Raw genomic sequence first — 11,624 nt, 5'->3', positions numbered from 1 at the left:
CTGCATGACCTTGGAGACTATGCATAAGGTATGGTGAACCCTGTGCCCCGGAGGCCAAAAGGTCTAACTAGGAAAACTTGGCTAAGATTCTTCTGCTGACTCCTGGCCCCTGGAGGAACGCGTTTCCAGTCTCCATGGTAGTCCTGTGTGTTCAGGCGTTGGTACTGGATGTATCAATAGCTTCAATAATTAGGTCTTTTGTGTAAAACAGTACATGCCCCAGGTTGTCACTACACTCTTTCAGAAGTTAGGACAGCAATAGGCTCACATGTGCTCCAGTTTGAAAACCACAAAAAGAAATAAAAGGTCAAGGCAGGAGAGGCTAAAGGGGAAGGTGTTAAGTCTTTCCTAGTAAACACACACACCCCCTTGTATTCCTAATTGCTCAAAACAAAATAAAAAATGGCTGCCAGTGGCCCTGACCTCAGATACAACCTCCACAGACCCGAGCTTAGGTGGATCTCCATGTTCTTAGGGGACCATTAAAAACAGTATGGGGAACCCTCTGTGGTAGACAATTAAGGTTTCAAGTCCAAGGAAATCTGTGAGCTGTGGACTGTGGGTGTGTGGGAAGAGTTGATCCAGATACATATGCTCAATGCTACCATGGCTCTAAGGATGTCTTAATGTCAGTTCTCAAAAGCAGAGCTCAAGGAAGGTGCCTGAAATAGTGGGACAGTGACTAAACAGTCTGGTGGGACTTTTGTCTGTCGTAGCAGGAGGAACATTCTTAACACAACCACTGCTGAAAAGGTTTGCAGCCACTGCTAAGGTCTCACCGATAAAATCAGATTCTATTTCAAGCTACTCTACAAACCCCAGGTCCTCTGGAGCCTTGGTTACAGTTTCTGGCTTGCCCCATCACCTTTTTTTTTTTTTTTTTTTTTTCTTTGCAGAGAAGGGAGAGGGAGTGTGCCAGAAAGTAGATCGTGACATTTTCCTGTTGATGTGTTAGGTAGAATCCCAACTGGCATCATAGAAGTTTTATAGGAGGCAACTTCGATCTATGATATAGAAGACTCTACTCTCCACAGAGATTTGAGACAGTTAAAAAAAAATCTCCCCCAAATTCAACCTGGTTTCATCCAGGACTATGAGGCCCCAGTAGCTCTCATAAAAATTCTGCTATAGACCTTGCGCCCTTGACTGCCTACTGCCTTTTCTTAGATGTAGATGAGAAATCATCCTGGGGTACAGACAAACATGTCACCTGAAGAACTTCAAACTTATCTCAAGCTAGACGCTTAACATGTTCTATAGTGATTCTTGAGCAGTTCCCTTACTCCACGGGAAGTAGGTTTGGAAGGAAGGTCTATATCTATATCCCTCAGGAAGAGAAGCCCAAAATGTCTCAGGGAGGTGACAGTGTGCAGGGTGTAGTAACGGCTTCAGGGCGATCTTCTCCAAAGGAAGGAAGTCTTTCAAGAGAACCTGAGGCAGCCACAGCAACTACCCTGGGGTTTCTCATTCAGAGGTTTTCTGGGGACCTGAGATTAGAACCAAGCCCTAGACCCTGGCTCTTCTCAGAGGAACTCCCTCTCTGGACAACATATGAATGTCCCTCAGCCCTTGACAGTGGTAGTAGCTATTCTCAGCACGAGTCTGACCTGCTTCAGCTGAGCGGGCCTTGACTTTTGTTCTCCCAGGGGTAGGTAGCTTTTGCATCCAGAGACTCTGTCTGTCTTCCTACAAAGCTTCCATCTGCCAGCTTTTATCTGTCTCAACTTATGGAGAGTCAAACTGTTCACCAGGATTCCTGCAAAAGTCCTTAAGGCCTAGCTGTGAACATGCCCCGAGTTCCAGAAGTGCCCTCGGGGATTCAGTATCCCCTCATTAAAGAAACTAAAAATAAGCAATCGAAAACCTCACCACTGATGGGTTACCACATCTATTTAAGCAAGGCTTCTGGGCCTGAGCCATGCCTGTGCTGAAGCCAGCTCCAGACCACAGGTTGATCCTGAGGCCCAGCTAGAGCAGAGCCAGAGGATTCATGGTGGCTGTGTGTTTTTCTAGGACAGTTAACCTTTCTACCATCAGCCTACACAGCTGTTGTCACACTGGGGTGGGGGTTACTGGTGATCTTACAGATCTTCAGGTGGCAGTTGGCTTAGCCACACCCCTTTCAACTGTCATTCTGAGGGGCATTGCAGATCTAAGAGTAGACTTGAGTCCAAATGCCCTAGGGTAACCTAGGTGTGTCCACAGTGATTATGTCCCAAGAACATCTGGACAGTGTTCATCCTTTGGCCATAAGGTCCTCAAGTCAGACTTGGAGCTCAGTGGAGCAAGCCAGAAGCAGAGCTGCAGACATTACAGGGGCTCTAGGCAGGGTGCCCTAGGCCATCTAAACCATGCAGCAGGCTCTGCCAAGCAGCTGCACATGTTCAAGCCTCCTAGGGACAAAGTCTCTTCTTGAGACTGTCAGATAGGCAAAGGTTTTACAAGAGGAGCTCCCCCTTAGATCTCTGATGGGACTATTCCCAGGAGCCCTTGTTTTTCAGACGACACAGAGCCCAGCTGCCACTGGCGTAGATAATGTGTCTTGCCTCTGTCCAATTTCCATTGCTCCTCAACTGCCCTCAGTGTCGGTTAGGACGGAATCCTCAGGGCTGAGGTTCCCTCCTGACCTCCTGGCAGTGGCTGTTGGGAATTTGTCACTCAAGCCTTAGGGGGCTTCTGGTTGGATTTCTTGGGGCACAATCCCCACTGAACCTTGGGGATAGTAACTCAAAGACAGGTCTGCTTTTGAGGAGGCATTTCCCTGTAATTAAACCCCAACTGGGGACTAGTCGAGATTTTGTCATCTCAGGGTACCTTTCAAGTCTGTCCCCTGCCCCAGAGAACCAAATCTCACAGTGGGGGATTGGGGATTTCCTTCAGAAGATTCGGTAGTAGATGATAGAAGGGTCCTGAGTGGATACACCAACACTCTGAAGGATGAAAAAGTACCTTCTCCCTCTTCTTCCTTACCCCTCTAGGTCATCAAGTTCTGTCCGCCTGCCCTATTTTACATTCTTCTTCTGTCTCTCCCTGTTGAGGGCCCTCTCTGGAGAGCCATGCAACAACGAGAATCTCAATAAACTTCTTAGGAATGAGGTGGGAGGCAGGGGAAGGAGAGGAGCCACACCTAGTGGGAGCTCATCACTATCCCCTACAAAGTCTCTTTTCCTCCAGGGAGCTGTCGGGAGTCCCAAGACTGCCTTCTACTCTTGGCTAACTTTAGCCTCTTTTCTCACTTTCCTTGAATCTTGATGCAGGCAGGGCCCAAAGTCTTCAAGTTTACCCTTGGCTAGGCACAAACCAGCCCCAGCCACACAGCCTCCCTTCTTCTCAGGCTGCCCAAGGCCACCAGGCTCAAGACTTCAGGTGCTGGCAGAGCCCTGGACCAGATCCTGCCTCTCAGTTTTCCTTCCCTTCCTTCCCGAAGCCAGAGGTATGGTTTTACCAAACATTATCTGCTTGCCTTTCAAAAACCAACCAACCAACCAACCAACCAACCAACCAACCAACCAACCACCAACCAACCACACAAATATACAACCAACCAAACAACCAACCAAACAAGCACCTCACAGCTTTTTAAATTTTAAATAGCACTTTTTGTTATTTTGTTTTGTTTTTCTGATAATAATAAAATATACTCCTTTGCACCTGTCCCCCCACCCCCCAGAATTTTTAAAAGAGGATTAAGAAAAGAGAGTCTGGGGGCTGGTGAGATGGCTCAGTGGTTAAGAGCACCAACTGTTCTTCCAGAGGTTATGAGTTCAAATCCCAGCAACCACATGGTGGCTCACAACCATCCTTAATGGGATCTGATGCCCTTTCCTGGTGTGTCTGAGAACAGCTACAGTGTACTTACATATAATAAATAAATATTTAAAAAAAAAAAAAGAAAGAAAAGAAAAGAGAGTCTGGAATCACAATATCTTGGGAAAGTGGATCTTAATTCTGGGAATTTGCCCCTGAGCCAGACAATGCCCATGTGATCAGTCAACATTTTGGGAGCAGCTTGCCGGTACTGCCCACTGAGCATTTCTGTTTTCTTTTTTGTTTTTGTTTTTTAAAGATTTAATATTTACTATATGTAAGTACACTGTAGCTGTCTTCAGACACGTTTTCTTCTCTCTTCAGCCCCCGCTTGGTCCGACCCAAAGATTTATTTATTATATGTAAATACACTGTAGCTGTCTTCAGACACCCCAGAAGAGGGCATCAGATCTCATTATGGATGGTTGTGAGCCACCATGTGGTTGCTGGGATTTGAACTCAGGACCTTTGGAAGAGCAGTCAGTGCTCTTAACTGCTGAACCATCTCTCCAGCCCGCACCTCTTTTTTGATCCTGTGGCTATTTAAGACCTGGGAAGAACCAGTGAACAGTGATTTGGGGGCATTTTTACTTTTTAAACCTTGGACTAAATTCTTGAAAGTGGAGGTCTAGGACAAGCAGACCACAATGCCCCAGGGGTAAGGGAATCTTTGACAGCAAATGACCTACACAGGTGCAGGTGACCAACACAGGTGCAGGTGATCAGTGGGGTTCTCAGGGGGCTCTTGGCGACCACTGTCCTCTGTGTCATCACCAAAGCTGTGTACATGTGTGAGTAACAGGTCTTTTCTGTGTGTTTGTGTTTGAGTAGCCTGGAGGTCACCTCTACGCTGCCTTTCAGCACACAGAAGTATTTCTTCATCTGCCAAAGACGGTTTCACTGCAGCAGCCCCAGAGGGCACAGGCTGAGCACTGATCTCCTGGTGGCCCTCCGAAGTTCACTGTGCATAGGAACCCAGCACTAACCCAGAGCCAGAGAATAAAGAGACAGCTGGAGAGCTCAGGTGGGAGAGGCCGCAGCAGAGAGGGATGGAAAGGTGACGACGATGAAGGAGTGAGGGACGTGTAGGCAGTCAAGACAGAAACATTCCAGGTAATCAGACAGTTTATACAAAGCTAGTGATGGGACCCTTGTGACTCCCTTGGAAGAACTAAAGAGGGATGTGGCTTCCTGGAGACGGATGGGAGTGTGGCCGACTACAAGAGACTTGGCAGGGAGCTGTAACTGAGTGAACCAGGCTGCAGGATCTGTGCAGGGGCCCTGGAGCCTATGGAGCTGAGGACTAGATGGATGAGAGGGGGAGGGGTTGAGAATCCCTGGATACACTGGAACCCAGAAGGATCTGAAAAGCTGGTCTCTAGGCTCCTTGGGTAGCCTGGCTAGGTGCAAGCTGATTGGATTAGGTTGGAGAGGAAAAACAGTTTGCATGGGAGAAGCTAGCCACAAGCAAAGAGCAGGAGGGAAAGGGTGTAGGTAGAGGAGATAGCAGTGTCTCCTCTATTCTCCCTAAGCGGCTTGTTATAGACTTATCTGCCATCTGTAGCCACACTTGACCCCCTTTGCCCTCAGTGGCCCCCTCACCTTGGGTTACTGTCTGACCCTTACTTTAGTTTCCTTGTCAAGTCTCATGTCCTCCACCCAGCCTTCTAGTCCCTGTTTCCCTCCACTTCTACCCCAGGCTTGGAGACAGTCACTTACGAATGGCTTTTGTGGCTTCTGTAAAAAGATTGTAAGGGTCCAGTTTGCAAAGAAGAGAGGTTGAACATCCCTGGACCCTTTTCGAGGCCTGAGGGCAACCCCACTCTAGCTTGATGGGCGGAGCTACTAAGAGCTCTAGGCGATGGAAAGAATTCAGAACAGAACAGCTGAAGTTGCTAAGGCCAGACAGTGGCATGGCCATTGTGGCTTGGAAATCCAGAGTCAGCTCTGACTTGGGTGGACAATAACTTAAAGTGATGGGAGGGGTTCTAGCCAGGGTCGTAGCAGGGCCAGACACCTAGGTTATCAGGATCTTGAGGCCCCAGATGGGCAATGGATTTCTCAGCATGGTGTAGTGTTAAGGCCACCAATACTGGGCCACACTCAGCCCCTGGCACTGGGCAGGATGGGGCACAAAAACGGCAAATGGGCCGGAGCGCCACCAGAGGCTCTCCCCTCAGCTAGAAGGCAAGCCCTTGTGCTCTTCCTCATCATAGCTGTGCTTGCCCAGCCAATCACTCTCTAGCTCTCACCTATAGTCAGTCAAGACATTGCTTATCTCATAGCATCTGTTCCTCCCTGGTACCATGAGCGCACACAGTGCCAGGGGTGCTGAGTATACAGGTCTGAAGGGAAACAGAGTCTTCTTTTCAGGAGAGGTAGGTGCCGAGAGGTCCCCTGTGCCACAGAGCTAGTGGGAGAAGCCACGAAGAGCCTTAGGACAGAGGTGATAAAGGCCCGGCCAGGCCTGAGCCAGCTGAGCTTGCCAAGAACTGCAGAGAAGTGGATGGGTCGGAGGAGAGTGTTCAGAACAAGGAGCCTCAGGATGGAGGGAGTAGGCTAGGTGCTAATAGCTTGACTAATACTTGACAGAAACAAAGGAGGGGATTTGGGCTCGAAGCTTCAGAGGTCTCAGTCTGCCATGGTGAGGAAGGCACGGCAGAGAGGATTAGCTTGAGGACAGTTGTAGGAGGATAGGACACTGTTGGATGCTGACATCTGCACCCTTTCTCCTTCCCTCCTTCATTGTGTCTGGGACACCAGCCTATGGAATGATGCCTCCCAACATTTGGGTAAGGTCTTCTCCTCTCAACTGATCCCTTTTGGAAGTACCCTCACAAATATACCTAAAGGTATGCTTGGCCAATCTCCCGAGTTATTCTAAATCCATTTAAGTTAAACAATGAAGGTGGGGTAGGGAGCCTGATGCGAATGCTTTACAATAGATTTGAAAGACCAGGGGGAAATGACAGGGAGTGGCCCTTAGGATACTTGGGAGGCTCCTAAACTGAGCAGGGATGTAGATGGACAGCAGTGTGGTGAGCTAATGGGAAAATTGGCTAGCTTGCTGCCTAGGGGTCTGGTATATACCCCAACTGGGCAAGGCTAGACAGATGGGACATTTGTTTAGAGTTCTGAGATGTCCCAAGCATGGGGTGAATCTGTAGCCAATACCTGCAACCAGGTACTCTAGACTGTGGCCTTGGTGACACATAGGGCCCTCAGATCCCTGCACCATAAGGTACCTTTTAACAAGCCCAAGGAGAACCTTTGAAGCCTATGGGTGGGTGGGATGGCTGGTTCACAGAGAAGGGCCTGGAGCCAAGTTCTGGGGATGCCAGAAAGAAGGATTGTCAGGGTAAAGGCTGCAGAGTGGGATCGGAGTCCCCACCACACCCATGTTAAAGTAGCTGTCTTAGTCACTGTTCTATTGCTGTGAAGAGACACCATGACCCAGGAAACTCTTAAAAAAAGAAAGCATTTGACTGGGGGCTGGCTTACAGTTACAGAAGTCTAGTCCATTATCATCATGGAGGGAAGCAGGGCTGTATGTAGGCAGGCCCTGGAGCAGTAGCTGAGAACTTTCATCCTGATCTGTAGTCGGATAGATAGCTAGATAGCTAGATAGATAGACAGACAGAGCTTGGCATGAGTTTTTGAAAACTTCACATTTCCTAAACCTTCTCAAATAATGCCCATCGCTGATGACTAAGCACTCAAATATTTGAGCCCATGGAGACCATTCTTATTCAATAGCTGAGCAGGAAAGGCTGACCAAGGCCTTCTGGACATCACACTGCTGCCTCCAGGATCAATGGTGTTGTTTCAAGTCAATAAAAGGGTGGGGGAGGCAGGAGAGGCTTGAGTTGATCAAGGGGAAGGGAGATGGGAAGGCTTGGGGAGGTTGAGAGTCCCTGTGCTCTTGCTCTGTCCCCAGGTAGGTAAGAGATATGGATATTCTGTCTTTGCCAGGTCCTGTCTTCCAAAGAATCACTGGTTCCATTTTGGCTATGCTTGACAATGGCTCCTGGTGGCTCCTCAAAAAGATCCTCTCCCCATAGGAAGGCCAGTCTCCCATTGCTGATGCAGGAGCAGAAGCAGGAGCTGGGTAAGTGGGGTGCACAGCAAGTGTGAGTTAGGGGATGGGCACACCGCTTAGGAAAGCCAAGGCCCCTTGGGATGAACAGGGAGCTTGAGAGCAGGTGCTCACATCCAAACAGTGTGTGGGTTGAAGATTATTCAGACTCTGACTTCTTGAAGTCCAGCACTGGGCAGAACCCACTCATTTGCATGTCTCCATCCCTAGGAAGGACAGCTGAAATGGTGCTATCATCTCTACATCCAAGAAGTTAGGTGGGACAGATGAGGTACCATTGCCACCCAGCTGAACAGGGGCCCTCACAGCTTCTCTTGTGTCGTTCTTGTGGCTCTGGGGACATAAGGGGTGGCCTGTTAAGAAACAGCTGTGCTTACTGAGGGCCTCAGTGCCTGGCAGGTAGACAGGCAAGTTTTTATGTCATGTCCAAATGTGTGTGCGCATGAGTAAAGGAATTACTGACTTCCAGTGGGTTGTACAGTGTCAAGGTAGGGTTGAGTGATGCCCTCAGATGCCAACAGCAGGATCCTTTCTGCCATAACTGCACAGGATCAAGACCAAGTCTCAGGTGAGGACCCTGTATAGCACTTCTCGTACCAGGTCCCATAGGTCATGGTTTGCAAAGGTTGAGTCTGACAAGAGCCCCGTGATGAGGCAGCCTATATGTATTAGGCTTTATTTCCATTTCCATGACTAGCTTTGTATATCATCTTTGTAAAAATGCTGGACAATGCAGAAGTAATATACAGCCATCGTGAAACCTCTAGGGTTTCCCTGTTGGTGAGGAAGGAACTTTTTATACATACATATGTTAGCTCTACATGGTGTTTGCAAAACACCTGGCATGAGCATAGGAGGAACTATGTGTTTAGGCCCACTTGGTGCACAGTGGCTCTACTTCTGTAGCCATGGCCTACGGTTAGAATAATATGGTGGAAAGTCCAGGTGGGCAAAGCTTCTCACCAGATGGTGGCCAAGAAGCAGGGACCAAGAAGACTATACCCTTCCAGGGCCATCCCAGTGACCTCCTTGTTCTATCCAGACCTCATCTCCAAATAATACCATCAATACTGACACCATCAGCAGCAGATAAGGCCACTACGTAGATCAGAGCCCTTATGACCATATGGGAGACATCTGCATAGACCAAGACTTCAGTCTATGAGTCTTTTGGGGGGCCACATGGAAGCCATAATGGTGTGGCTCTAGACATGCCTTCCTGTTTGCACTTGGAGATAGCTACTGAGGAGGTTTTCAGAGAAAGACTCACTTCCCAGCCACATGTCTGTAGGATGCAACTGTCTTCCCTCACACATTCTTGACTTTTGTCTCACAAGTATATATAAAATTACGGCTCCGGGAGACACATTCCCACCCCACTGATAATGAACATGGCTCTTTTGGATGTGTTTCTGGCAGTGGGAGCCCTGACTGGCTGTCAAGGTAGAAGTCTCCATGTGTCCACAGAGCTCCTACCATAGATGCAGCCAACTCCTTTCCAGCAGTTCCTCACTGCGGTGGATGGCCAGGTCTCAGGAAGTCTGTGGCTAATCACTGCAGAAGTGCCTGCCCTTTAGAGTTCTGCTTAGGCTTGTCGATGACAAACCCTATGATGATAGTTGATTGGATGCTTACTTCCAGCTTTGTGATTTAAACAAGGGAGGAGCTAGCAGTTCCACTACTGAGACTAGGCAGGAACTATGTCAGTATGTCATTCCAAATGACCTGCAGTTGAGGCCACACTCCTGGCCTTCATGTAGTATCCTCTACTCCCAAGCCAACTAGATGAACCCTGGTCCAATGCTGAGGTGGCCACCAGGCCTCCTTGATGCATCTGTGTTAATGAAAGCAAGTCTGCCTCCAGTGTCTGTCCTTTCAGTGTGCCAAGCAGGGAGCTGGCAGGACAGGTGCTAGATGAGCCTAGGGTGGTCCTCTGTACCCAGCTCAGGAAGGCTGCTCCTTAGGTCTTTGAGGGACTGGTGGGTATGGCTTGTACTCCCCCCAGCCCCTGCTTCTGGAATCTCTACAGATAACTTGGATGTGGGGCTCTTTGGAGAGTACATGAATATCAACCCATCCTGGGAGGACATGGTGGTCAATAAGATCAAGAACATGCTGGTCACGGAGCAGGGCCTAGTGCTGGACACCATCTGCCACTTCCTAGAGAAGGAGAGTCAGGTAAGTTCAGAGAGCCTGATACTCCTCACTGGTTGGGAAATTCATGGGGCCTGGGAAAAAGTCAAAGAACTCTGTGGAACCTGTCCCAAGCCACCATGTTGAACTCATCAATGATGACTCTTGGACTTCCAGAGGTCTTGGCCATCTCTGAAACTCCTAATCCTCTATGGGAAGGTGTTGGAGGGCTTCAGGGGGTTTCCTACAGGTGGAAAGGCACAGTCTACCCAGGGTCTCCTCCTGACAGGGTTGGCCAATGTATTTTCAGGTCCTTGGCTTCTCTAAAAGCCTTAGTGGCAGGGTGTTGCAGGGCTATCTACCTGGAACTTTCCTGTCCTCTAATGCCAGCTTGAAAGTCACAGACAATGCCAGGAGTGTTTGAGGTCTTGGGATATATGGGGCTATTCCTGGTGCATGACTATCAAATTAATTTTTATGACCAATCTCCCTCAGCTGTTGCCCACTCCCTCTGGGCCAATCAGAGTGGAACATTCTTTGAGGGCTACCGCAGGCCTGTGTGCTTATAGAAGGAAGCTAGGGAGGCTACCAAAGCATTGATAGGCGCAGGTACTGAGAACCTAAGCTCAGGTGGGGAGGGGAACTATCCAGTCAGAACATAGTGGGCAAATGTCCAGTAGGGTCAATCAACACAGAGGCAACACTAGGGACATGCCCAAATGCCAACAGGACTTTTTGTGCTTGTTAAGAATGTCAGTCTCTGTCCTAAGGGTCTCAGGGCATTATCACAGAGGTAGGCACAGCCAGGTTTACTTATGATTGAGGTTCTGGCTCCCAGAGAGACTTTGCCTTTGGCTTTTCCTTGCCTATTTGAGAGCAGGCTGTCCTCCACCCACTCAGGATCCTGGTAGGGCTATATCTGTTCTGCTGGTTCTAAACTCCGTATTACCCTGAGGGTTGGGTAGGGATAGGCAGGGCCTGAGTACCAGTTTTCCTATAGCTCTGGGAAAAGCCGGAGGTCTCATTCCGGGATGCCTCTGTTCTAAAGCTCTTCGAGTTTCTCAGCCTGGACCCCAGGAAGTCTACTGATAAGGTCAGTGTCCCACAGGCAAGCTGCAGCCATCTCAGCCCTGTGGAAATGCTTCAGGAAGGTGACCCTCCATGCTTTGTCCCACACAGTGGGAGGAGAAAGGGCTCTCTCTTGGGGATGGAGTAGCTCTGAGCACACAGCCCTGCTGAGCCCTGGTGAGTTTCTGAGCAGCATTAGCCTGCTCTCCACCCTGCCTTACCACAGGCTTTCTTCTTCTACCTCTACGGCATGATCCTGCGTGAGTGCCCCAGCGTGGAGCAGGTGCAGTGCCATCTGGCCAGCCTCCTGGATCTGTCCCATCAGCATTCCAGACAGCGGGAGGTGGGTCAGGATATTGTCTTGTGTCTCCATCCGTGCCAGTTCCAGCCCTTTATGCCCCATTCAACATCACTGTGGTATTGTGGTATTGTCTCACTGCATGGGACACTTCACCAACTTTCCACCAGCCCAGACCCTGGGAGGCAGCCCTGGTGGAAGAACAGGCCCCAGAGAGCTGGA

At 49.3% G+C, this 11,624-nt stretch overlaps 1 protein-coding gene across 7 annotated transcripts in view; it reads left to right on the top strand.

The window, feature by feature from the left end:
* Positions 1–2,080: 2,080 nt before the first annotated feature.
* LOC116073835 (maestro heat-like repeat family member 5) overlaps positions 2,081–11,624 on the top strand; it is a 32,989-nt gene continuing 23,445 nt past the window's right edge. Inside the window, exons 1-8 of one of the 7 annotated variants that reach the window (XM_031346000.1) lie at positions 2,081–2,193; positions 3,335–3,433; positions 4,639–4,920; positions 6,571–6,659; positions 7,780–7,915; positions 9,933–10,081; positions 11,037–11,129; positions 11,331–11,447. In XM_031346000.1, coding sequence (XP_031201860.1) covers positions 7,828–7,915; positions 9,933–10,081; positions 11,037–11,129; positions 11,331–11,447 — 447 coding nt within the window. In that variant the 5' untranslated portion in view covers positions 2,081–2,193; positions 3,335–3,433; positions 4,639–4,920; positions 6,571–6,659; positions 7,780–7,827. Of the gene's footprint in view, positions 2,194–2,581; positions 2,764–3,257; positions 3,434–4,638; positions 4,921–6,570; positions 6,660–7,779; positions 7,916–9,932; positions 10,082–11,036; positions 11,130–11,330; positions 11,448–11,624 lie in introns of those variants that run through there. The other 6 variants (XM_031346036.1, XM_031345987.1, XM_031346015.1 and 3 more) reach the window with 6 other exon arrangements.

Source organism: Mastomys coucha, unplaced genomic scaffold (assembly GCF_008632895.1).
Source record: "Mastomys coucha isolate ucsf_1 unplaced genomic scaffold, UCSF_Mcou_1 pScaffold11, whole genome shotgun sequence".
NCBI lineage: Eukaryota > Metazoa > Chordata > Mammalia > Rodentia > Muridae > Mastomys > Mastomys coucha.
The sequence above is the reverse complement of the archived record's forward strand: the minus strand, read 5'-3'. Positions and strand labels throughout refer to the sequence as shown.